This window comes from Diplotaxodon limnothrissa, linkage group LG14 (assembly GCF_057381915.1).
Source record: "Diplotaxodon limnothrissa isolate DT_005_m linkage group LG14, D_limnothrissa_male_GT1.1, whole genome shotgun sequence".
NCBI classification, from domain to species: Eukaryota; Metazoa; Chordata; class Actinopteri; order Cichliformes; family Cichlidae; genus Diplotaxodon; species Diplotaxodon limnothrissa.
This window is the reverse complement of record NC_140609.1, coordinates 28276491-28304190: the sequence shown is the minus strand read 5'-3', so window position 1 is coordinate 28304190 and position 27700 is coordinate 28276491. Positions and strand designations below refer to the sequence as shown.

General features: G+C 40.6%; 1 protein-coding gene across 2 annotated transcripts; it reads right to left on the bottom strand.

The window, feature by feature from the left end:
* Positions 1-3116: 3116 nt before the first annotated feature.
* LOC146619060 (mediator of RNA polymerase II transcription subunit 13-like) lies at positions 3117-27342 on the bottom strand. Of its 2 annotated transcripts, XM_085370042.1 has the most exons (30): positions 26485-27342; positions 25395-25629; positions 24170-24338; positions 21178-21323; positions 20883-21080; positions 15252-15446; positions 14986-15142; positions 14787-14894; positions 13986-14702; positions 13643-13859; positions 12904-12934; positions 12686-12807; positions 12485-12575; positions 12194-12390; positions 11910-12109; positions 10599-11488; positions 10330-10497; positions 9994-10217; positions 9670-9865; positions 9189-9570; positions 7762-7978; positions 6476-6667; positions 6127-6350; positions 5707-5849; positions 5461-5619; positions 5181-5366; positions 4960-5093; positions 4504-4668; positions 4140-4240; positions 3117-4040 (listed from the first exon to the last, which is right to left on the bottom strand). In XM_085370042.1, exons 1-30 carry the CDS (start codon positions 26548-26550, stop codon positions 3908-3910), a joined length of 6363 nt encoding a protein of 2120 aa, XP_085226168.1. In that variant the 5' UTR covers positions 26551-27342; the 3' UTR covers positions 3117-3907. The 2 variants fall into 2 exon arrangements, with proteins under 2 accessions (XP_085226168.1, XP_085226167.1); XM_085370041.1 differs by having other exon boundaries at positions 12686-12934.
* Between the last annotated feature and the right edge of the window lie 358 nt (positions 27343-27700).

The following is a 27700-nucleotide window of genomic DNA, read 5'->3' as shown; positions in this document are numbered from 1 at the left end:
ATATGAGAAGCTAACTTTACATGAAACATGCAAACTCACGAGCTCCTAAAAATAACAACTTGCAAAAAAGGCCACAAGGCTGAAAAGTGTGACACTGGAGTTGCATGATTTTGGTTCAACAGCCCAGATGAGTATACCAGGAAAGTGAAATGCAGGCTGAAGGTACTCAGTATGTTATTTATTGTTTTTAGGAAGTAAAATGTGGCATTCTTTGTCCTCCACAGCTGTACAGGAACACTGGAAGTTGTTAAAGGGATCTCAGTCACGGCGACGTTTTGCAAGCAGTTCCCTGTCAAACAAACAAACGTCACAGTATTATTATCATTTATTTATATATATATATATATATATATATATATATATATATATATATATATATATATCTCAATTCTGTAACTGTAACTTCGGTCGTTGCTGTGCTTTTTTTTTTTTTTGGAAGTCGAATTTCCCAGAGGAACCCACCCGAGGGATTAATAAAGTTCTATCTTATCTTATCTTATCTTCTATAAAATCCTTTGAGACTGGTTTCAAAATGGAACAGATTTCCTCATTTAAAATCACCGTTTGGATCCTAAAGGTCATCTTTATAATGAAATTTAACATTTTAAAGAGAAACTCAACTGATCAAGCAAAATCCTACATTTAAAAATGATGTTCTTCCTTTTCAGACCTTTTTGTTGCGTCTTTAGCTTCACTCAAAAAAGACATGAGTACTTAGGTCAGGTATTGAGGTTTGGAGGATTAATTCAGTTATTAGACAAAGGATGTTGAAGATGGATCTGCCAGGCAGGGGGGGGGGGAAGAGGAGGACCACAGAGGAAATTCATGGATGCAGTGAAGGAGCAGGCTGTTAGGAATAAGGTGAGAGAAGTTCCACTGAGGCGACTCCTAAAATGGTCACATGAAAGAAGAGGAAAAGAAATGCTCACATATATGCTTGTTTGATGATCAGAGATTTGACTGAAGGTTTGTGTGGGCAGCACAAGAATTAGTGTTTAGATACCATTACATTTTGTCTCCACCAGAGGGCGCCAATAACCATATTATTCAACATGCTTTTTCTAATGGTCAGATTTTAGGAGCTCTCATAAAAAGCCATTTGAAATACTATTACAAATGGCTTTGTAATACTATTGAGTACTATTATTGCTAAAATACATATTTAAATTATCATGTGCTTTATCGTCTATCTGAACAGTTATTGGCCCGCAGTGTCCTCATGATGTTCCTGTTTCTGCAGAACTATCAGACAAACACGAAGCAAGTGCAGAGAGAAGAAAAACTCAGAGGTGGAGGCCAAAACAGGAACTTCCAAGTTCTCGCTGAACCATTTGTGGTTAACCACTTTAACCGTTTTGGTGCCACTGTTTATATACCTGAGCGTCCTTTCTGTTTAAATTTTCAGTTTCTCTTTCTCAGAAACCTGTTATTGTTCATTACTTACATGCCTTACTCCAGAGATTAATTATATTTTAAGGATTTCAGTGTGACTGATCACCATTGTGTTAAAATTAAAAATGTATTTTTCTCCCCTGGATAGTTCAGATTAAAACATTCTGTAAATGTTATTTATTAAGGCCTTTCTGCGCCTTATATTTCACCTCGCCTCCCATGCAAACAGGAGCTCAGGTCTCAGGAGGTTAACACATCATTTTCTCAGAGAGCCTTTCTGGGTTTTAGTGATCAGCTTCATGCCTAAATTGCCTTTATGGTAATGCTCATTCGTCACTTTGATTTTCTGATTTGCACCTGTTTTTTCTTGTGTAAAGTGCTTTAGACGTAAAATAAATATAAAGTGTCAGCATGTATATGTATATATGTTGCTTAATATTTTAGTTATTATTAGTTTTAAATTCCTAGACTAATTCTATTTTATTCTTACCTACCCCATGATTCAGAAGCTTATAGAACCACTGTTAACAATAACCTTAAGATGACCCAATTTGGGCCAAGCTTTAGCTATTGGACTACAAAGGCGCCTTAGGGACACATTATGAAAAAAAAATGCCATTGCTCTTTTTGCAAATAAAGTCGAAATAATATTTAGAGAATTGTGAAGCCCTCTACGAAATGCCGTGCATAGATACGTTTGTGAAAGTGTGCTTCAGAATCAGTTTCAATAACAAAGAAATTATTTTATCTTTTAACACATAAACAGAGTGTAGTAATAAATATAATGGCTCGGAAGAGATGGCACAAAGAGCTGCATCTGGTCAGAAGGAAAAACCCAAACAAACCTGGAAAAGTTGGCAGATTTGCGCAACATGAGACGGCTGGCAGCGGATAGACGCAAAGACAACTGATGGTCAGCCTCGTGCAGTAGAGAAGATTTATATCACAAGACAGCTTCTTAACAAGTATTTAAACTTTAATCTGAAATTTTATTTTTTTCCCTTCTGTGCCCCTAGTTCTGTCACAGCCCTGCTACCCAGGCTCTGTGACCGGCCAACAACCCCATATCAGCACCACTGTGCTTAAGTTAGTGTGAAGCTGATATTCTGCCCTGTCTGTTACAGCTGAGCACCTCCACTTTATTCTAATTTATTCAGATGCGACTTTGCAAACCTGGGCTGTGCTGCCATGTTATTAGAGAAAAGGGACTTTCTGCTGGCAACGCTCCTAACAGTGCTGTCATGAGCTGAGACCTTTACACTCTGAGAGGTAGTGCCTGTGTTGTGCAGTGCAGTTTCTCAGAGCGTTGCTCGGCTGAATTTGCGAATACTGTCTTGAACATTTTCCCCTTTTTTCACTGTTCGGGAAAGATTTTAAGGCCATTTCCAGATTGATGGTTAGTTCATTAAGAGCACAGTTGATGTCCTTCTTCCTCAGTATCATTTTAACACACATCACTACTTCAAACCAGCAAACTGTCCAACACTCTTCTGTTTTGCTGACAATCACTAAATAAGTACATTTGACTGACTGCTTCTTGTCCTCTTAATTCCTTTGGATACAGTCAGTATGTAATTAATTTTTTTTACACTAGTTTTGTCAAATAATGAGGCAGCATGCCACATGTATCGTTGTTGTTCATCTGAGGCTGTATTTATATACAAAAGACTATGACAGCTGCAAGCAGCTACAAAGATAAAGACGAAGACAGTAAGGTAGACACTTTATTCCTAAAACAGAAGCTGCACCATCAGTAGCGGCACACAATTACTATGTACACATATACACACACAGTTACCTAAATCTGTTATATAAAATATATAATCTGACAATGTACCTTTTAATTCCTCTTCAGAGCTCACTGAGTTACTGTGCAAGAGACTCTGGAGCCAAAGTAGACAGAGAGGTAAGTCTCATCCACTCATTGGGTGGGACACAAATGCCCAGGCCAGCTTTTACTTCATTATTACAGCATGGCAATAGAAAGGTCTGTACCCCTTTGAAAAAATAATATTCTAAAAGCAATCTACAGCAAATTCACTTGAACAGGATTTTCGTTTTGTATTTGAGAAAAATTACACTTTTGATACCAATTCCTGTACAGTGAGATGTACACACCCTCTAGGATTTGTAATATATAAAAGATATTAAGCATTAAAAATTCCACATTAAAAAACTTACAATAAATAATATATGCAGGCATTTCATTATGATAAAATCTCATAGATTGCAATCTACAGTCATTAAAAAGACATTTTTCTCCTTTATGAAATGTCCCTTGATCATCCAAAGTGATAAAATGGATTCTTGGCATCTGATTGATTCATTGGAAACTTCCAGTTAGAGTTCTGAGAGATACACCAGGACGAGGAGGAAGAGGAGGGTGCTTCGTCCACATTTACCCTGATGGAGTGCGAGGTCCTTTCGAGTGTCGGGGTGTCTTTGTAGCAGGAAATCCACAACATGTCTGAGCGATCCCTCCAATCAAATCTCAGCAGTTTGATCCCATTAGAGTTCAGAGCATGTTCATGATAAAGTTGTACATCTGGGTGAGCACCACAAAGTGAACAGGCAGACAGGAGCGCCGGTCCTGGGTGGCAGGGTCGCACGTCAGCCAGGAGAGGGCGTTATATTGCTCTAGAACAAATCTGGCATGAAGGAGGAGGACATGGAAATGTTAATAAAGCTGGGAGTGAAACAAATGTCTTTCTAATTATTAAAAAATTGAGTTTGGTTACAGTTCAGACCTGAGCACATCAGAGGTGTGGTTAGAGTCCAGGGGGTGGGAGTGTTTACTGTGCAGAAGCTCATCTGATTGGACAGAAGACACGTGCAGGTGAAGAGAGGCCTGGAAAAGAAAGAGACAAATGAAATCAGTCTTCAGATTCAATCACTGAATTTCAGGTTCAACACATCTGCATGTAGAGCTGTAAAATCTCATTATTTCATCAACTGATGTAAAAGAGTCAGTATTCTTAAACCAGCAAACAAGCAGCACTGTCGATAGGTCAGAGCAACGACGACAAAGAGGCATTTTGTTGAAGAACGGCATTATTGCGATTACTCAAGACTTCATGAACATATAATTTTAGTAGTACAGGTATGAGTCACCTTGAGAAAGAGTGGGCACTGGTTCTTGGCTTGGGGGCAGGCTGACCAGAACCAGTCGGGCAGCGGTCCGGCCTTCGCTGTGGAGACAAAGTAACCCAAAGCCATCGGCTGCTGCAAGATGTTGAGCGCTTCTTCGTGAGACTCCATCCGATCTGTACTCTGACCCTGCGAAACGAAGGTGATAAAGTCATCGATTAGAGCATCGCTGCAGCCAAAACAGGCATCATATTTTCATAACCAAGGGGCACCTAATTTTTTTTTTGCTCATTAGCATGCTTTTCTTCTTTTTTTTTTTTTTTTAACTTTTTTTAATGTAACTATTAAGTTGAGGACGAAAAACAGAAGAAGTTGTTTAATTACTGCCGAGTGGTTCATACATCACAGCCTGTTAATAATCTTAAAGTCTGTATCTGACATTTTATATTGATGAGTGACTTCATGAAAAAGATGGCAGACCTTGCTTCCATCTCCCCCTTGGGGGCCCGGGGAGTGAACAGGGGAGGTTGTGGGGGAGTTGGGCAGGATGTTGATGAAGTCTGGATCCATGTCTTGTTCAAACAACTCAAAGATGTTCATTCCCTCTGATCCATCTGCAGAGAGGGAAAAATGTGTCATTCTGGCTTTCCAGCTTTGAGCAGAAATATATTGCAGCAGCTCTGTGAGCTGTGAAAACATACCGGGATTTATTTGGTTAAAGGTGTCGATGTCGAGGGGCTCTGAAGTGTTAGTGTTGACCTGCACCATGGCTGACGTGGGGAATACCAGTATGTGTGTGCAGGATGTATCCTGAGGGGTGCTCAGCTGCGATGTTTGCATGTTAAGGGTGGTGCTTCGACCAAACACGGAGCCTGTCGACACTGAGTCTGCAGAGACGAGACGAAGGAGAGCGCTGTCAGATTTACAGGCTTTTTGTAAATGAAGTGAAACTAGCCAAACTTTAAATATTATTTCTTTTACCTGGCATAATCACAAAGGAACCTTGAGGCTCCATGGCAACTAAGCAGGCGCTAAGGATGCTGGGAGTGTCAGCAGCAGATATGCCGCACATCCTGCACGTCTCCTTCAGTCGCCTGCTGAGGGACTGCAAGTTCCTCCTGCTCAGCAGAATACTCCAGTCTGAAACAGACAAGACACAAGCACATAAGTGTGTGTGCGTGCGTATATGTAAACTGCCCGCTCTGCAGACACTGTTGAAGTGTGTACCTCTCAGCTCGCCGTGCCCCATCCTTCCAAGCCGCCCGATAACGACCCTCCATGGCAGTGACGTGAGCTGCACCAGGCTGAGGCACCACTCCCACAGCTTCTGCAGACCCAGCCGTCGGGCTGAGCCCTTTTTCCTGCGAGCCCTGCAGCAACAATAATACAGTAATGCATTTATGAGGTAGTTTTGCTTTTTAATTAGTTTTGATTCTCTAGCTTTCAGTTTAATTTAGCGTAATTTACTTTCCACAGTGGGTTTAGCCTTTATTGTTTAAAAATGTTTCATTTCAGTCTTAAAACAAAGACATTTATCACATTTAGTCTTTGCTAACTAAGATTGTTTTACACTTAACTACAAAGACTTAGGTATCAATAACCAAACTGATTCTGTGGTACTGAGGTAAATCTTTCGTGAACAGGCACCTGTTCGGCACATCGATGCTGATGATGCAGGTCTCCAGCAGTTCTCCGTGTTGATCGGTGCAGGAGGCCAGCAACCATCGCTGGTCATGTGACAGACAGTAGCCGACAAACAGGACGTTGTACTTCTGCGATGCCTCACCAAACGTCTCCCCGAGCTCAGTCTGCTTGTCCTTCACTGGAGCCAAAATGAAGGGTGGCGTGTAGAGACGCAGACACTCAGGCCTCTGCACAGCCCACAAACACAAAAATATATATATTCAAGTTGAGAGTGACAGAAGGTACAACAGCATAATTGTCTGTAGACATACAGCTTCAACAAAACTCAGGAGTTCAGCATCAGGGTAGTTACCTCTGGGTTCTTGAGTGCCATGTCAATGGCAAGACCAGGACCAAAGCCCGTCAGAGCCTTGAAATTGGTGGAGTTGGGAAGAGGCCGACGACACTGAGTGAACACAGAGAAAGCCAGCGACTTGAGGTGCTGACTGTAGACGTGGCGCCCTGCGCTGTGCACTGGCTGGAGCAGATACTGGCAGGGAACAATCTGACACAAAAGGAGGAAAAAAGGCATTTTAGGACAGCCTGTAGTGCTGGATGTTTATGGATTTGTTAGACTTAAGCTTCACTACACATTTGTTTTTACTGAAAGTTTCTCTGTGTTACTGACTGGGTTGTGTTGTAGATGATAATTCATGGACATGGAAATCTCAAAATAGGTCTTTCTGACAATTAGTAATAGTTTGTGGTGAAAGAAACATTAGTGAACCCTGAACTTCAAAAACTACACTGCTGTAAGTAAGTTCAATCCCAACATAAAATTTCTGCTTCATCCAAAGATCAGAATAGGTTTTAAAAGTATTAATCCACAGGAACGCCGTAACATTCTCTAGCTCCCAGTGAAAGGCATCCACACCTTCAAATCTGTGCAGGATATATTTGAGTAATCAAATGTTTCTCCCCCCCAAATATTAAAACTTTGTGAAAAGATTTTGTGCACATCAGTACTTGTAAACATCTGCACCACATTACCAGTACTGTTACTATACTGGCAAGTGTGAGTGATTATGGTAATTATAATTATGATAAGAAGTACGGGTGTCTTTAATCTTATATTGTTCATAGAAGACGGAGGTCAAACCAAACCGTTTGTTTACTAAACTAAGAATATTGCCACATCTTAGCTCGAAGGAAGAGTTAATGACAGCACATCTGAGAGATTAGCATGTCTGCAGCGATAGGACTGAATGGATATTAGCCCACACAGTTATGCTGCTGCTGTACTGAACCCATTATAGCACATTCACGCCTCTTGTGTTTCAGAACTCCCTCTGGCATACTGATGCAATCTTGTGCCACTATATCACAGGTGTGGCAGTTACCACCTCCATTAGTGCCTGCTAATGATTCCCCTGCTCCTTCTCACCTCCCTTTGTGGCAGCTGGTAACCCTCTCTATTATAACCAAAGTAGAAAACTGAGCAGATGTTATTAAACTGTAGATTATATTTAGAAAATGAACTTATTTTGTGAAATATCTTTGACTTTTGGAGTCTGTTCTTTTATACACTACGCAGAATATTTAGCCACATCTTTAATCTGCAGTTATGAAATTTTAAAACTATTAAGAGTGTTGTTCTACCTGCACAGAGACAGAGTTTCTGATGCAAGCAGGCAAGATGTGGAGCATTTCCATGTAGCAGCGCAGTAGGCCCATCGTGTAGGTACTCGAATGGACTTCTCTGTCTGCGTCTTCGTAGCTGAAGGGGTCGACGATGTACACCACTATAGCAGGCGGGTAAGACACAGCATGGGACTCTCCGTCTGTTGGCTTACCCACTTTGTCTCTCTCCATTGTGCTGTTAAAAATTAGGCAGATAATTACTGAAACAGGCCAAGAAATTATCTTCATCAGATCTGTCAATAATGTTCATATTACTGTCCACAGTGTGCAACTGAAGCTTTTTGCATGCGTCCTGTGCAGCCTTAACCTTTTTCTAGACATTACTAGAAAGACATGCACATGAAAAAACAAAAACACTCAGAGCAGTCAGATTAGATATTAGCCACTATTTAACCTGCCAGCCCAACTACAAAGTCCACACTTTTCTGGGCTCTGTTGATCCACACTTTGTAGTTGTTCAGTGTATTTATCTCCAGCAAATGGATGTTTGTATACTGCTGCGTGCACACTTTATTTAGGTAGCTCCCTGACATAAACTCCAGTATTTCCAGTATAATTGTGCCTGCTGTGTGCTACATGTGAAAGAAACTGTCCAAATATCATGTATGAAAATGGCTCAAGCCAAATCTTGGCAGGCGCAGCTCCCATCAGAAGAAACGTAAAAATAAAATTACTGAGATGAAAGTAGAGACACGCAGCACTCATGAGATGTGTTTTGCCATAACAAAACTTCAGATCTCACTAATATTATACTGCCTTCAAAACACGTGACACACAATACTTTTTTAGCCAGAGGATGAACTTTCCCTGCTGATTATGCAGTGTTACCAATGTGGTCATTCATCAACCTTAAATATAATCTACTACCAATAAGACTATTTGGTCAATGAATGCCTAAAAACTGCATATATCAAACAGACCATGTGTAAGTGTTGGTGACCTTTGAAAGAAGGTGTCTCACAGAACTGTCGAGGAACTGAGCACGTCAGTGTGTTTTTATCAGATTGTCTTTGTAAAGCAGTTGTAGAAACAATCTCCATCTCAGCTTAAAATAACTCAGCACTGGTTATCTATCCCATGAATGCATACCAGTTATGAAAAGGCTTGTGAGCTAAGTACCAAACTACAACGCTCTACTACTTGAGATATTCTGTCAAATAGAAAGAATTGAAATGAGCAAACTGGCATTTGCTAGGAAAGATTCAAAATATAATCTGGCTCATGAACCATCACAGATCCCAAGTGACCGTGCATAAAAAAAACCCCAAAAAACAAATATGACTAACAATTTTTGGGAAATATGGAGAGATAAGACAACAGGCGCCTAGTTACGGCATAAGGTCACTGGTCCTTTGGCCAGGTGATGTAACAGCAGATCTAACTACCTCTCTGGGCTCTCAGTGGGTCCTTGAGACTGGTAAGCAGACGATCCATTTTCAGCCATTCCCCCTGTGCCCTGCGAGTTTGGCTGGGGTCCATTCTGAGACGCTCCACCCTGCAAGCCTGCTGTTCCAAATGGCGAGAAGGAACTTGGCTTGGCTGAGGTCATTCCCCCAATAGTCTGTGAGCCTGAGGATGAAGAGGGAGGGGTGCTGTTGACCTGGGCAGGCTGGGCAGAGCTGGTGTTGGAGCCGGTAGTGTTGGTGCTCTGGAGTCCTGATGAAGTGCTGGAAGAGCTAGAGGTCTGGAAGGAGGGGGTGGCGGCTGTGGTAGGGTTCCGCTGGGTCAACAGAGAGCTATCCAAAGACTGCTCTGACAGGTATGGAGCTGAAAGGGATCCCAAAAGAAAAATGATAAATCATCATTTTTACAAACCATGCGATTTTACTTACTTTAGGTTTTCAGCACTACAAGCAATCACATTACCTAGATCATAGCAGCACACTTGAGCAAAGAGTTTGAGCTTATTAAAGGCTTCATTGTTTCCTTCTCTGGCAGCCATCTTAACGAACCAGTCACTAAGAGGCTGCTCTGTCATGCTCCTGCCTTCTTTGGTGCCAACCTTCAATATGCCCTCTGGGTGACTCTTGCAGATGGGCCTGTGTTGCCCCAGCTGGCATGCCTGTCAAGGAAAAAAAGAAAAGAAAACAAGAGTGCAACAGTGTGAATCACTTTTGCAGAGCTACAAAACTGTTTCTGTAGACATGTCAGCACAGGAAGGGTGAGTTTAATAAACTGCCAGGTGCATACCTCATACATTGCACTTAGATCTTTGAAAAAGGTCTTGGCCCCGTGGAGCAGAGACTCATTATCAGGGCAAATGACAACATATCCCACATCCCTCTGAGAACCAAAAGGATCCAGGAGAAGCTTCTCCCAGTAGGGCAACCCAAAAGGAGACAGTACCACAAAATCATATTCGTAACCAACCAGAAAGGTTGGGATGGGCAGAGGCTCAGGAGACTCATCAGTACCTGTGAAGATAAGGAGACAAGTTAGTGTCTTTGAAGACAACAAAGCCATAAACTTCCACAATATTCTATTTATCTCTATAAAACAAACAAACAAAAAACGCTTTCGACACACCATATGATCCCCTCCCAGCCATTTTATGGAACTGCTGCCAGGTAAGTGGCCCCTGAACGCCCCAAGAGCGCACACTCCTTTTCTTCTGAATGGTGTCCTGCAGCACAGGCTGGAGGGACAACAACACCCGGAGGACATCCACAGAGTATAGCTTGCTCATGTCTGCTGCTACAAGTGAAGAACCAATAGGAAACAAGTATTACATTTCTGCTAGAAACACATAAGGAAGAACTCTACATTTAAAGCAGCAGTAATGTGAGAATACATACATTTGCGTTTGGGCCACTGATGAAGACAGGTGCTTTTCACTAGTGTTTCATCGACTTTGCCTCCTGACATATTGTCCATGAACTGCCTGCCATGCTCCAGTGCCATGTAGCAGTCGTTATAACAGTCTCTCTCTTCCACCCTTAGGAACGAACTGGGGGCTGAAGTTGGTTTGGGGTACTCCACACCAGCCATCGAGGCAAATGGATTGGTGCACTGGTCCTGCAGCAACAGGATTAACTCATCTGGAGGCTTCTCCTTCAGGCTGCTGGCTTTGTGTGATGTAGAAGCTCGCAGCTCTTCGAAACACCGCTCTGTATCTCGAGCAGCATCAGAGCCCCGTCCAACTACGTCCAGTTCATCCTCTAGAAAGAGCCCAGCTGACTGGCCAAAGCGCCGATTGGTGACAGCGCTAAAACCACAAGTGCATATATACTGGGCCTCGCCGTTGTCCTTGAGGTATACGCCTACATCTGCCCCACGGATGTTCATGTTACAGACACACACACAGCAACTGTCAAAGTTGCAGTCCTTGAAGAGGTTCATGACTGACTCTGAAAGTATGAGCGTGACGTATAGGCTGTGAGCCTCGGGAATTGAGGGCACGGTGGCTGGCTCAACAGAACTAAGGGGTCGGCAGGTGGAGGGCGTGGAGGCAGGAGAGTAAAGGTCAGAACTGTCATACTTGAGGGAGCCCTGGACGCTGGATGGGCCACGTGGAGTCCGTGGAGTGCGGGGTGTGCGAGGTGTGGGCACAGAGAAGCGTGGTGTGGCTGGGGATGGTAGAATACCTGCACCACTGTTGCTGGGAGGAGCGCTGCTGGACATGAAGGGCGGGTGGGTCTGCGGGGTGTAGGTCTGGCTATAGTCAGGCTCCACACTGGGGACATTACTGTTATATAAAGATGAACAGTGATTAGGGTTTCATGTTGTGATGTTTGGTTATATAGCAGCTGAAGAGTACCGTTTACATGCATTTACGTTCTTTCTTGTTCTACATACATTGCAATGTTCATTATGTGCAGCCACCGACATGATAGCTGCACATAATAAACTTGTTTCAGACATAGGATGACCTGATGGCTGGTTTAGGCTCTTTGGAAGATAAATAATGATCACTTTGAACTGTGAAACCTGCAGAACTGTGAATGAATAAAAATATAGAGCTGGAAATAAGTGTAATACGTCACTTTTCAGTACAAATTTGAAGTTGTACTGTAAAAGACTAAAACTCAAATTGTGAGAAAAACCCTTCTTGATCAACAGATCACACATCAAAGATGGGAAAAAGTTAATTCAGAATATGCATTTACCTATCTTTAGTGAGGAGACTAGTGTTGGACACTGGGGGTATCAGGTCCATTTTGCCCATGGTCCAGCTCGCCGTGTACACACAGTCTTCTGGTAGTTTGACAGGCAACAGACACTGGCTTGGTAGTGTCTTCAGGGGGGCATACATTGAGCAGCCAATGAATGACTGACACATCTCTGGCTTGTACACAAAGGAGAAGTCCTGAAAACAAAAACGCAGGTCATTTAACAATAAAGAAAAATGATCAGTTTCCTCTCTACTTGGTAATTGCGTGATGTGTTGTACCTTTATTTCAGATGGCTTAGGGCTGCAGAAACCCTCCTCCACCTCCATCTTGAAGTGGTTATTAAGCTGGCTGCCGTCCAACAAGGTGAGCCCCGCCCCTGCTTCTAAGCTGTCCTTGCTGCCGGAGTTCATGGGAGAATAACCCTGCTGCTCCAGGGAGGGTGGGGTGGGAAACATTGTGTGCAAGTCTACTGAGCCTAAGGAAAAGACATTATTACTTCTCTTGAAACAACAACTTACGTAGTTATGATCCATGATGAACAATGAGTAATTGATGATTAATTTTCCTACTTATGCAAGACAGGGGATCCAGTGCAGTTGGCTTAGTATCTTTAGAGCCAAACTTGTCATCTGTACCAACACCAGCTCTTTTGGATCCAGGCTGTGCAATGGGGAAAACAAGTCAACATATTCAGTACATCTTGGAGTTTTAACAGGCTTCATGAGGAGACATCACCATCAGCTCCTGAATATGCCACAACATGCACTCACTGTTAGCTCATCTTCATCTGAATTGAAGATTTTATCCAGGTCGCTGTAGGACACAGCCAAGTCGTTCTCGTGGATGAGGCTGGTCGAGGCTGAGGGTTTACTGCCTGTAGGACACTGTCCATCTACACCGCAAAACAAATTGAGGGACATTTTTTGAATTAAAGCAAATAAATAAACATACATAGAAATCTCCAAGCAAGAATGAATAAACTTCTCACCATCTGCAGAAGTTCCAGTTCCTTCATCCACCTTGGTTAAACAAAAAGATGACAGTAATTATCGTCATGACCATTTGTTTGTCATTAAAATTTCCACTATTTGTACTTGTATACAAAGCTCTGATTATCAAACATGTTCCTAAAATGAAGGTCACTATTTTGCACACCGAGTGCTGATTTTCAGAGTTAGCCATAACACAACAGGGTGAGGTTTGAAACATCTAAAATCAGCTGCTGATCCTTGTTACACAACTTTTCTTCTACAAATTCACAAGAGAATTTGATAAGAAAAATGTGACTCAATTATCAAGATGACTGCACAGTCTTTTCGTGATTCACTAGGGTATACGTGCTGGCACTAGAAACCAAAACGTACTTTACATCAGTAAATATCTGAGCAAGCAAACATGACTGTGAAGCTGACAAGTATGTAAAAGCAAATTTAATTAACAGGACCTGTGATAGAGACACATTTTGGTTACTAATTAAGTACTAATGGTCAATACCCAGCAATATCAGTGTGTGCTCTCAAAAGACAACTACTACTATGCAGCACAGAGAAATGAAGGAAATAAGCACTGGAACAGACGTGAAAATGTTTAAATGATTCACCTCCTTTAATATAAAAACACAGAAATGTTCAAAATAACTAGTTCCAACAAGTACTTTACCAGGGACTGAAAGTAGATTTCATCAAATGTCATAATAAACAAGGATTTCAGCCTTTGTCAGGACCCACCTTGTGTTTCTTGTTTCCGTCCTTTTCAGCTCCAGACTTGTCCTTCTTCTCAGTAAAGCTAAACTCCTCATCTCCTTCGACGAAGGCATAAGGGTCTGGCTCCTCACTAGGCTCTTCATCTCCTGAGGTGGAAGCAAGATGGCTGTTTCTCCGCTGTGTATAAGTCTTGATGAGCTCTTGGGACACTTTCAGGGGATGCGAGGATCCTGACATCAACCTGGGAGGGGTGTAGGAGAGAGACATTTTTAAGGCATGCAAATACATTATTTTTAAATTCACAAAAAGAAAAAAAAAAGTTTTTTTTTTTTTTAAAGCATCCGCCGATCAGACAACAGATACTCACTCTGTGACAGAGACTACACTTTCACTTCCTCCACCACCTGCAGAATCCTCTCTCATTTTATCTAAAGGTAGCTGGGGTGTCAGGAAGTTTGAGGGCTTTTTCTGAGGGAGGAGGAAATACTTCCATGGATTATGGGTGGAGTCATCACTGGGGCTGATGGCAGAACCTACAAAGATGGTGGGTTCAAGGGTTTCATTGTAGGTTGAGGGAAAGGGCAAAGGCATAGGCATGTTCTCCGTCTGAGGCTCCTCAGATGAGCCCTTTGGTGGCATCTGACAAGGTTCCACTGATGGCGGGTAGAATGGTTGGTGAATGGGAGTTGACGAGCTCTTCATGCCACCAGGAGTCATGTCAACTTCTACGTGATCACAGGGATGTGGGCTGAGAGGAGGGGGAGGTGGAGATCCAACAAGGTCTGCAGGAGGGCCGTGGGCGTGCAGTGTAGGGGCTTTAGACTGCACCGTGTCCACATGGTGCAAGCTGGGATACGAGCCTTCTTCCTGCGATCTGAGGCAAAGCCTCTGGGTCTGAGGCTCCAGGGATTGCTCCTCGCTCACAGAGTTGCGGTGGTGAAAAGGTGTCTGTGGCCTCTTCTGCTGCTTCTCCCCCTTCTCCAGCTTCTCGCCCAGCTTGTGCTTGGGGGCTGGCAGGGCAGGCTGTCCTGATGAAGGTGGGTGTCCTGAGGTGCTGCTAGACCGCTGTTTCGAATTCTTATGTCTGTTTGGAATAAAACAAATAATGGCTATAAAATATTTTAAATAAATAACTAAATCGCTGGTGAATTAACTTCACTAAACATACCTTGCACAATTACAATGCAGCCTATGAGCTGGCTCCACAAAATCCCAGAGTCCTGTTTTTTCTGTCTCCTCCTCACAGGTTCCATTTGTCAATGAAGTAAACTTATTCCTAGAAAGAGTGGGAATACAAACACGTTATCCATCTGGATGGAGGCAAAACCAGAACAAATGCAAATTTAAAGAGATGGCCAAAAACATACTTGTTCCCTGTATGGTTTAGGTTGTACTCCTGCCATACAGACTCCACCATCTGGCTGGCCATCCTGCGAGGGATTTTACCACCGTGTAGAGTGTTGTTAGAGCTGTAGCCATCAGATGCAGAAGACAACTTGAGCCACTTCTGGGCAGGCTGATAATCTGTGAGAAGGTAAGATAAAGATGATAAAAATAAATACAACCGCAGTGGTATGCAGAGTCTCACAAAAATAAAGGCTGATGAACATGTATTTTTAATTGTAATTCTTACCAGTCTGAGCCTCCTCTGGTGACGTTGGAGGAGTCAGAGTGACAGAGGACATGGCAGGATCTCTGTTAGCAGCCTGGCCCTGCTGAGCACCACACAAGCTTCCTGAGGCGTTGGCTGAGCCCTGAGGGACCACAGTAGGGAGGTCCGACAGAGGGAGAAGCACCAGGCAGGAAGGATAAACCATCCTTACTCCCGCTGAAAGTAAAGACATTTGTTCATTTTAAAAACTCAGCATGAAAATTCAAAACAGAACTGAACAAACCAAATACACATTTTTAAATGCAACAATGTTTTGGTATAACTGACTCATTTATTCACCTTCACTCTACAAAAAAAAAAGGAAAAAAAAAAAGAAAAAAAAAAAAGGATAGTGTCTCTCAAAAGTACCAGTGACAGAGAGAACTATTTGGACTGTTTTCTTTAACACAAACAAACAAAACCACAAAAAACAGACACATTTTAGGGCTCTGTTATAGCTGTAGACTGATCCATTTATCTCATAAATGCCAACACTCTTTTTCCTCGGGCTTTGCCGTATTTAATATCTCGGGTGCCTCCTGTGTTGCCGTTTTCCCAGGATACACTCGTAATTTACACGAGATTCAAACTTTATTATGAATAATTGTAAGGCTGCACAAATATTCTGATTTTGATCTCAACCATGACTTTGGCTTCCCACAGTTCAATGAACGGGGGATACTGGAAGCATGTGCTTCACCAACAGAGCGCAAACCAAAAGCAAATTAGTTGCTCCATAAACAATGACGTATCACAGCCATTCACAGCTGTTCCCTGCACTGTAAAGCTTGAGGTTTTCCTGGATAAGTCTGTATCAGTAACAAGGTTATTATCGTTAACGAAAACTAACGAAATAACGAAAACTAGAAGTGAAAAAACATTTTCGTTAACGGAAATAAAAATAAAAACAAAAAAAAAGGAAAATTAACTAAAACTGTAATGAGTGTTCACAAAACTAACTAAAATTAACTGAATTTATAGCAAAAATGTGTTTAGTTTTCATTGATGTGTGCGTGTCATACAATAGTCAAGGGTGAAAATGAAGTTTAGTTTCCAGATTTTTGTCTTGCTGTGTCTCATTATGCCAGCAGGTGGCAGTACGTTAGTCGAGTCGTCTGTGTTGCTGCTCCGTCCACGCGCAGAATCATGTCAGGAAAAGTCGGGAGAAAGCGCCAGAGTCCAATTTGGGATTACTTTGAATATGACTGTGTTTTGGATAAAGCAAGTGTCTTGTAGTGGAAAGAGACAAATTATGAGGGACATTTCTAAAGGGAAAAAAAAGTGCACTTGAAAAGCTGACACAAGAAGGCTAACCTAGCTTACCTTGAGAAGGTAAGGGAGCACACTCAACCCTCATCCCCAGAAACAGACGCTAACCTCAGGCAAGGCAGCGTGATGCATCCCGAGACAACAGGACGGGGATATCTACATAACTGTGTGAGTCAATTGCCTTCAAAATGTTTATCAATTCACTTGAACCAAAATTACGAACACCCGGTGCTGCAAGAGTTCATAGTCTCATTGGGGCCAAGATATACATTTTATAGTTGCCTGGTATCAATGGTTGTTCATCTGCCTTTATTTATTTATTTAAACAACCCATAGGTGGGAATGTGAGTTGTCTGTCTCTGCGTGTTAGCCCTGCGACAGACAGGCGACCTGTCCAGGGTGCAGGGTATGGTAGCTGGAATAGCAACATACCCAAGGATAAGCAGAAGAGCATGACTGATATGATGAAACTGGGATTTTGTTACACTTAATTATTGCAAACACAACTAAAACTATAACTGAAACTAATCAAAACTAAACTGAAACTAAGGATTTTCAAAAAAATAAAAACTAAACTAAACTAGCAAACAATTGGTAAAAACTAATTAAAACTGATATAAAATTGAAAATCTGAAGTCAAAACTAAATAAAAATTAAAAATAATGAAAATTGCAAAACTATTAAAACCCTGATCAGTAACACCACGTTTAAAGAAAGAAATTCAAAAAATTAAAATGTCTAGTAAAGCACAAGGTGAAGAGCTTGTTTTTTTTTGAAAAACAAACAAACAAAAAACAAAACAAAAAACAAAGTGAAGAGTTTGTCCCTTGAAGCAGAAGATAATCTGTTTGGAAATATTCAGATTTATGGTAAGTGATGTTAAAGACGAAATCACGTGTAGGGCTGCAGCTTTCGATTATTTTAGTAATCAAGTAATCTATAGATTATTCCATCGATTAATAGAATAAGAAATAATTTTATCTTATTAATGAGCAATAATAAATAGAGCTCAAGAGCTCTTTTGGTTTTTAGAAATTGCAGTGTTTTTTGTTGCATCCATCATCTGTTTCATTTGTCAAAAAAAACAACAACAAAAAAACAAAAAAAACAACCCTTGGTATTTACGTGCCACATTAAGTTTTCTTTTTTAAAGAAAACATTTTCTCAATTGCAGAAATATATAAATACTCTCAAGTAGAGTCAAAGTCAAATAAAATAAGATAAATATGCCATCTAAACTAAGGCACAAAAAAAATCTTTACTCTGTCTTCTTGGAAGGCTTATGTTTTGGTACATGTGTTTAAGTGTGAACGTGAATGAGTAAGTTTTTGTTTGTAAGGAGAATGTGGTGGCTGCAACGAAGAGAAGCAACCATATCAGCATTCTGAAGTTTGCCCTGTGCTTTGATGCAAAGCTTATGTGCTGCTAAAAACAAGATGTTATGATAGTGTAGACATTATTTAATATTAACAATAATTCAATGTCCAACCTAAAATCCCTCAGGTCAGTGGCTCAGTTTTACATTTCATTTCATTTTTACTGGATTGTAAAAAACGCTTTAATTTTTATATTTTTAAATATTAACATAAATTAGTTGAGACAGTAGTTTATATTATTTCACTTTCAATCTGAAAAATGTTCTGAAAACCTTGAAATAAATCTGGTCTAGAAGACACCATGCCCTGCTTTAGACTCACACCCTTGTTCGCTTCTATGTAAAATAGGATGGCTGCCATCAGCCTTCAGCAAGTTGTATAATTTAAACATGGTATCAGACTAAGTTAAAAGTTCATCTGCATATTTTAATACATATTCTGGACGCTTACTGGAGATTTTTCACTATGTAAAACAAATGGTGGTGGATGAAGCAGTTACAAAGTTTGCCTTTCTTGAGGTCAGTGTTTGTTGATCAGGTGCTTCGATTAAAGACTCGCTTTTCCCCAGTAAAGGTTTTAATGGTGATTACGGGAGCAGTGTTGCCGTTTTGGACACTAGAAACACTGTTTCTTTCACTCTCCCTGAGCTCACCATCTTGGTACCGGCTCCGCCTCTTTGCGGTGTGTAAACAGACTCCGGCTCCACGTTAAATTGTGCCATCGTCTTCATCACCACTGCTGTGTTATCAGTATTTCTGTTTAAAACTGGGGGCTGTGTGGGCTTAATGTTGTCAAACTTTTGATTCACACGCTGCTTTTAAATACATTTGTAATGCAAGTCTGTTTTTAGTCGGAAATGTTGGTTTCCATGGTAACAGTGCCGCACTACAGAGCCGTGCCTTTAACAAAGCACTGAAGCAAGAATTTGTGTCGCGAATTTTTAATAATTCTTTGAAATACTCGACAAATCGTTGCAGCCATAATCGCATGCAAGGAGTGCTGTAGAACTGTGTCTTATTGAACCTCCTAAAAAAAACCCCAAAAAACAAAACACACCACAAATTGCAGTATACTGATTACATGAAAGCCAAGACAATGCAATGGTTGCTAACATGAATTGTCAAACATCAATTCAGACGTCCATAAAAGCAAACCAGCGTATCGATCCAGCTCACAAATATGCACTGAAATCACAAATGAAATCAGATTCCATTTGGCCAAAGATGTGTCTCCAATAAACACGCAATCACAAGCACTTCAGGAAAATCGTCTACATACTGGCCAATAGGGGTGGGGGAAAAAATCGATACTGTGTAGTATCGTGATATTTTGTTTGCTAATAATGTATCGATACAGGGACAGCAGAAATCGATATTTTGTTACAAAAAAGTTTTTGTGGAATGGAACCTGCTCTGACTTCAGAGCATGTTGATCCTTTTTCTGAGCAAGAATTCTGACATTCCTTCACTGTCCAAATGTGTTTAACTTTTTTTTTGGCAGCAATAAACATGATAGTTTACTTATTTTAATTTAAGACATGTTTTATTTTAATTAAGTTTAAAACTTTTTTATTTAATGTAAAATTATATTTTGTTTTAATTTACTTTCAAATTCTTCAGTTGCTGAAGTTTTCATAAATTTCATAGTTCAGAATAGCTATAATTGTACCAGATGGTTGCATTCAGTTAAGTTGGACTAGACTGTAATACAAACCGTTCAGTTTGTCAACAATAAAACTGACTGAAATGAGAGAAAGACTGAGTGCGAGACTTTGATATTAGATAAAATGAATATTGATAAAGTTTACCTTTATGTACAGAATCTGAATATCGCAAAATATTTTTAAAAATTGCAATAATATCGTATCATGCGTTAAGTATTGTGATAATATCGTATCGTGGGATGTATGGTGATTCCCACCTCTACTGGACAACAGATACGTTTTCCCCTTGCACGGTTATTTTTCCAGCGTGCCAAAAGCTGAACTGTATGCAAAACATCGCAAGGGACATGGACAGGGATACACAGCTGTCGAGTACTTTACTTCGAGGTTTTATTGATACCCATCCTGGATGCACAATAGATGAAATAAAAAGACTATATTTGCTTCCAAGAGATGCACTTGTCAAGTGAATAAAGGACTGTAGTACCGTGTAAATGTGAAAGCAGTGCCCTGTTCATTTATTAATCTTGTCTCTCCAGTTTTGGTACAATTCTTAAAATTTTGATTTTTTTTCTTAAGAATGTACTGAATTTAGATGAATGGGGGGGGGGGGATCCAAATATTTGTACATTAGCAGCAGGAATGTAGCACAACATGGATCTTAAAGCACTAATGTTTACCAAAATATGTGCCACCAAGATCACAGCACAAAAATAAATAAATAAATAAATATGTGACTACAAATCAATAAATAATTATAACAAATAACAGGTAATAAAATCCTGATAACCATTTTGGCCATAATTTTGGCCTACGCTAACAAGCTAACTGGTGGATGAGGGTTGAAACTTCAAGCTTTGCCTAGTTTTACCAAAACTGCAAGATTGGGTATGAATTGCAGTCTGCGCACACACAATCGACCCACATGCAATTTTAATCAATTTGTCAATCCAACCTGGTGACCCACAACCTGCTTCAAAGGATGTACAGTTATTCTTGGCACAGGTATATGGATGGCTCAATATTTTAGCTGTAGCTTTACCACTTAAGCAATTCTTATTGAGCACATGAGAAGCTTTATTTAAATAAGCAAATAAATACATAATCCTCCTGGACTCTGTGGTTTTTTTTTAGACCAAAATGTTGGCAGGTATGTCATCCTTATATCAAGAAGAGCTGAAAATGTAGTACTGTATTTTTCAACTGGCACGACTAAATAAATGAATATCAATAAACTTACCTTTCTGTTCCTTCCTTGCATTCAGTGATCCACCACCACATTATGAACATATTAAGAAGCCTTACCAACAAGGACCTCCACAGCTGCCAGGGAGTCATCCTCCCAGTCTGCATCTTCCAACTTTTCTTCCTGGACTTCCTTGGGATTGGGGCTGATGGGATAGAACTGCCTCCACTCTTCGATAAGCTTCTGAGTAGGGTGGTCTGACATCTTAAAAGCCTGGCCAGTGAGGGTCCCATTCAAGCCATATGGGCTCAGGATGACTGTAGGGCAGAGTTACAGTACTTTAATTCTAAAAACAAAACGTTGGTCTAGTTCCATTTAATGCATGACTACTGTGCACAACTATTGTGATCTTACCTTGCAAGGGGCTGGAGCTTTGCTGTGCAAGGCTTAGGTGTTCCTCGCTCAATCGCTGAAGAGGCTGATGCTGAGCTATCTCAACACTCGTGCACACGTTGCTGTCCCCATGTACAAAGAAGTTGAATGCACAAGAAAGGTGCTCACTGCAAGGTGAATCAAAGACAGAAAGAGGTACTGTTATGCTTAGAAAGAGTGGTATACAACAGAAGCTCATGAGTAAATGAATAAACAAACATTTGTCTCAAACACCTAGAAGATAAACTCCCTAAGGGCAACTGAGATTATCGGTGTACTCTCTTTCATTCACTGTTAAGGAATGATTCAAAGAAAAAAGGCAGGGCTGATAATGGAAACCACACAGTTCCTTTCATATTCCACTGGCCTCATTGATTCATATCACGTGATAATGGTAGGTTCCACATACACAAGGCTAATACCGCCAATCAGATGGTGCACGCAGTATACACACGGATTTAAAAATTGCTGTAAAGCAAACTGACAATATGAAGCACAAATATGCATAAGAAATTCTTATAGCACTGAAATGTGAAAACAATGCCATCTTTATTTTCTAACCACGTCTGGAAGGCCAGGCAGCAAAACTCACTAAAATAGTACTCGTTGACATGATTTCTGTAAAACCACAGCGCAAACTCAGCAGTTTCCAGAGACTGCTGTGTTTACCAGTCAGAGAGGGCAGGCGACAGCAAGGCTGCCAGACTCCTCTGTTAGAGGTGCAGCTTCTCTGCCACAAAACAAGCCTGTGGACCTCTTTATGTAAAAACAGATGCTAAAAACCAGTGAGCAATAAATCACCTCCTCTTCAACACAACAGCCTTTTTATACAACTGCTAAAACTCTTTAAAACCATTGAAAAAGTAGCCAGAGGGAACTAAGCCAAAGGCTTGTGCATCAAACACAAAGTCACCCTGGATGAACACACACAAGAAATTGAAACTCAAATGAGCTTGTCGGGAAACTCTGGGGTCCTCCAGGCTCCTTATTCAACAGCAGATGCTAAATCTATGTCACCACCCTTATGGTACAGCATTACACAACTCCATTCTGAACCAGGCAGATATTTATGTGTTACTGTTGCTAGTTCACCTCAAGCTTGTATTTGTACAACAACAACAGCCCAGTTTTGGGCTTTGGAGAGATGCGAACAATAAATGTCTCTCTTTAACTTTTTTTCTCTCAAAAGCCTACAATTTCACAGAAAACTATGGATGCGATACCGTTCCTGCTGTTTGAGCCAGTGAGATCAGTAACTGCGATAATGGAATTATTTATTCTATTTTGTTTTATGTCATTCCACATTAACTACATCACATGTCAGCAGTGCTGTAGTTAAAGCAGCACATTTTGCTAGAAGCAGAGCAACGCTGCATGAAGGGCACCAGCAGTTCAATGGCATTTCACACTGGCTACAACAACAAATCACCTTATTTGTTACTTAATTTTGATTTTACAGCAAGCAGTGAACAGTGCCTTCTCACATGGCTTTTCCATAAATCTTTTCTTCATTATGTTAGGTCTAAAACTCCAACAGAACCATTTATTTCACTTAAAGTACCGTAACAATTTGTTATCACCTTCCTTAATCAACTGTCTCATCTGCTCTGCTTTATGAGTGGCGAGAAGTGCACACAGTGAAACAGCGAACAGAATAATAGAGCAGAGACACCGGGGTGGCTGTAAATTACAACAAAACACAAAAATTCACACTGAACTGAAAGGGCCAAATAAATTAGATAAATGTAATTATATATTAAATCTAATTAGATCTTTTTATTTACTCCAAAGTAATATAACATTAAGAATCAATTAATAACATTTTTAAATGAAGTTATTTATTTATTACACAACTTGGATGTTTCCAGTGAACTTATTAATTCAACAGTGGTATTGGACTCAAAAAGATGGATTGGTTCACAGCAAATGAAACAGCGTAGCATGACAATGTGCCATGCCAGTGATGTGATTCAAAAGCTGCCATAATCCATCACATCATTAGATCTTGTGCAATTCCACGAATCAGAATTTTCTGAGACCTGAAGGATGTCATAGAGGCGAACCAACACTGAGTCAGTTGTACATGAATACAAAAGGTACAGACCACAGTCGTGTATCTATTAAGGATTATATCAGAGATGCAGATGTTGTGTTAAAGGCAATACTTTAATGTCGTGATTACACTGCTCAAAGAAAGACTTAAAAAGTGTGCAAAACACTATTTTCCTTATAAGAAAAGGGTGGCTCAACCCTAAAAACAGATATAAGCTGACCACAGCATAGTCAAAACAACACATGCAACATTTCCCAAGCTGCGTCACAAATGGTAATGTGAATGATTAAAGAATGTGAAAGGCCAGATATTGTTATACTAACTTCACACCATAAAGAGCACATCAGCTCAGCTGAATTTCCCCCGTAACTTAAGCAGTACACATGCACTTAAATTACCCTGTTTTTAGCATGTCTAACACATGCGTGCTTCAGTTCCTGATTCCTACATATGTCACATTCCATGGTTTGTTCTGCTCTGATTAAAGAAAGCTGGAAAAAAACAAAAACCCATACATGAATCGAATTTTCAAAAAAAAAAAAACACTCCAACAGCCAACATGACTAATGTTTTACCCTTCAGCACAATCACAATTCATGGCACTTTACTCCACTGACATGTTTACCCTTAAGCAATTGTATTAGTCCTTTTGTGTTATAAAAAAAAACAAAACACCCTGACGTATGTGTAAGCTCAGGCTTAATGTGGAAAGGAACTTCTGTTGCGTCTTTGGTTCATAGTGAACTTTGTCTTAATCTGCCCTACAGATAGCAAACTATGAGATGAATATGCTCTTGTATCAGTACAAAAGACTGAATTGAACCCCAGTTAAGAGTACAGAGTATTACAAGAGAAGTGTCATCTTTAATTTAACAATTCACAGAATATCCTACAATTTTTCTAGAAAGAAGCAGGACATACCTTTTATTAATGGTCTTCTCCTCCTTTTGGTATGGCTTGACAAACCACTTGCCAATACGAACAAAGCCCCGGTTCATGAGGCAGCGCTCCAGCAGGTTGTGAATGGCTTTGAACAGGAGCGTTCGACACTCATAGGATAGGCCACTTTCCCACTCACCATCCTCCTCACCTGAAACAAGGCAGATGCAAACATGATGACTTTAACAATCAAAGCTTTTTTCCCCTGATAAAGCTAACCAGTGTTAAATGTACTTGGTTTTGTCATACACCCGTAGCCTTAATTTGGCTATGCAAAAAACAAACAAACAAACAAACAAAAAACCCAAAAACACCACAGTTACAGCTGCTCTACCGCATATAAATACAGGAAAACATTTAATATTAATAAAAGTCTTAGTTGCTGTTATGTAATGACGTGATCCAAAATAAAAGGCTTCAACCCAGTTACTGACTTATGTAACAGAAAATAAACTATTTTGTTAAATTACAGAGAAATGATTATCTAGGTGAAGCTTACTCATGCCATTCCTTTCTGATCATCAAGAGCTATACTCCCTGCATAGTGGAAAATTCTTCCAACTATCTTTGGAGCTCAAGAGAGATTTGAAAAATTGTTGCCAACTCTGTTTCTTTAATGAGCAATTTCTACAAGTAACACTTCATCACACCTGAGACAAAATACCTGTGTGTTAGCCCCTAAGGGTACTTCTTCTCTAAGAATATGAATATCAACAAAGCAGGATTGAATCTCCAGAAATCTAGAAGTGTGTCAGGTGACTGTGATGCACAACAACTTGTTCTAATCCTACCATGCAAGTCTGCGTCTCTATGGCTGAGGGCCAATCAATTTCACAAGTCTTTAAAGACATTCAAAGACCAGTTAGCCACAAATTCAAGGGTCTTAGAAATTATTTTTAATCAGACTTTGCATCATCAAAAATGTATAAGAAATTTTTTTAATGCAGTAAGCATTTCAGGACAGCATCTCTAGAGAGGTTTGTTATTAATATCAACAATTACACACTTCAATTTCAAATTGTTCAGATGGCACAAACTGAACTAACTGCTGCAAAAGCACAAGAGTCCACATATAATTTGGAGTAAATCACCAAATAACATTGGAATTTAATTCAGTGAAATGAAATAAACATTTTCATCTAATAAACTCTGATGTTGTCAGAATCACAAATCTTGCAGAATTCGTGGAGAGGTTAAATGAACTTACTTAAGAGCTCATTGTGGATAAGCTCTGCAAAACTGGGGTCATCACCCCACCAGAAGAGCCAGAGCTCTCTGCGACCCGGGGTTTGGTGCCTCCTCCAAACACTCAACACATCTGCCGCCAAGCATCGGCTGAAACTGCACAAGATCGGGTCCTCCTCAGTCACAGGGAAAAGGATTGGCGAGGAGGTGGGTCCTTGCCACACAAAACGCCGCCATTTTATTCCAGTCAAATCAGCCTTAAAGAGAAGAATAGTGATGTGAGAATAAACACAGAGAAAAACTGAAGAGCATAAAGCTAATTTCCAGCTGTTTACTGCACAACTCTTCATGCATCTTGACCGAACACACTGCAGTAACAAGCCAGCCACTGCTTTCGCTGCTAAAATTACTTTCAATTCAATTAATTTTATTTTATTTATATAGTGCAAAATTACAACAGCAGTTGCCTTAGGTGCTTTATATTGTAAGGTATAGATCCTACAATTATATTGAGAAAACAGAAAGAGGAAACTTTGAATAAGCAAAGCTGAAAATTGAGGTTTGTTTACACTGTTGAAAGTTTTCCTTTACTCTTTACACTTGCCAAGATGATCACGCCTGAAGGCATAACACACAACTATAAGGAAATAATTTACAACCAACAAGTTAACAACCAATGACAGACCTGTCAGTTTAAAACCAGACTGATCTGTCTCAAAATGGTTGGTGACAGCCACAATTAATTTGCATGCAGTGCAGTTTAAATCAAGGGAAAACAATATGTTCAGCTGGTTTTAGAGAAACTGCTCGTTTAGTTGTTCTTTTTACCACCATGTAAATAACGTTATTGCTAGCGGAATATTTTAGCACTCAGTGCAGTGTAAACACAAGATCATGCCATATTTATCAACCAGCCTTCAACATAGTTGTCATGCAGAATGTGCTGGCTCTGTTATGAAAGTTGGCTCAGATCACGATTTGTTAGTTGCAGGCCCGATGCCTTCACTCCAATCTGCAACTGACGTTACAAGGCTTGTTGCCTTATTAGCCAAAATGGCTTTCTGGCCTCTCAGGATCGCTAACGCTCGCTAGCTCACAGAGCAGAGTCTTACCAGGCAGAAGAGGTTGGAGTGGCAGTCCTCCAAACTGGCCCCGTTTGGTACAAAGCACGAACTCATCCTTTCACTGCGTAGTTGTAACGTTAAAATCCATGTTCTCAATCATCTTCGGGGGGCAATAGCCGATCTGGGTAACTCGCTTGCGAAGCTATGTTCAGCTCTAATTATCCCGTTAAAGCGCTGCCAACTTGCTAGCGTCAGCTAGCTGACGCTAGCTAAACAGCCAACTTCTAACCGGCGCTAGCCACCACCACTAGCCTGGCAGCTAAGCTAACGTTAGACAGACAGCCAGAACGCGTCAACTGTAAGCTTCTCGCTATACGATTCATCAATCCTATTTGAAATGTATTGTCTGATCTGGTTAGCCGCAAGCCTGCGGCTACATCACCTCAACATTAAATAATCATCGATAACAAATCGAAGAAAGACTAGCGTTAAATACAACACTGGAAAAAGTTAAATGCGCAATAAAAATACGAGCTCAAAAACTTAAAAGAAAAACTTAGATGCTGGTATGCTAATGCTAATGGCAGCTAGCTGCTCTGAAACAATTTCAAAGCGGAGGAACTCGCCCCTCCTCCCCCTGAGCTAGCCTAGCCTGCTAGCACATTCGCTAACATACCAGAGCTCCAGCGTTAGCTCGCCAGCTAAATAAAACAACCCGCTACGCCGCCCTCCTTTTCACCAAAACCACCATGGTGCTCCGTCATATTAAAACTACCCTTAAAACGAATGAAACACCCCAAACTAGCGTGACTACTCATCAGCTACTCTTCTCTGCCTGCTCCATAGGTCCAGCAGATTTCCATTATTTCAGTTCATGTATTGAATTCTTTAATGGCGGCCAGGAGGACAACTCTGCCTCTCAGCTCCTATTGGCCAATTTGCGGTAATGGGGGCGTGATCCGGCTTCAAGTAGCTCCATGACTTCACAGTTTACAAGATGAAAGCTCCAGTGCATCTGTCATGCAGTGGTCACTCCTCAGTGATGCCTGTTAACGTGCATGTTTTACTGTGCATCATCTGCTGCATGGACAGTTATGGTTAAATATTTGGTGAATTATTGTTGGTTGTGGGAACATGTGTGTGTTTGTTTGCATTGTTATGTAAAGGCCCTGATTGTAAAAAAAAACAACCAAAAAACAAAACAAAAACAAAACTGAGTTATTCTATTGTCTTCTGGGGCGTTTGCGTTGTGCATTGAATAATA

What these genes read in the sequence shown, in the direction of transcription:
- LOC146619060 (XM_085370041.1), bottom strand. Translation starts at nt 26,550, where the DNA reads ATGAGTTCGTGCTTTGTACCAAACGGGGCCAGTTTGGAGGACTGCCAC. An exon ending in AGTCTCCTCACTAAAGATAG is followed by an intron (nt 11,489 to 11,909) that starts GTAAATGCATAT and finishes TTTATATAACAG; the next exon opens with TAATGTCCCCAGTGTGGAGC. An exon ending in GGCTGGGAGGGGATCATATG is followed by an intron (nt 10,218 to 10,329) that starts GTGTGTCGAAAG and finishes TTATCTTCACAG; the next exon opens with GTACTGATGAGTCTCCTGAG.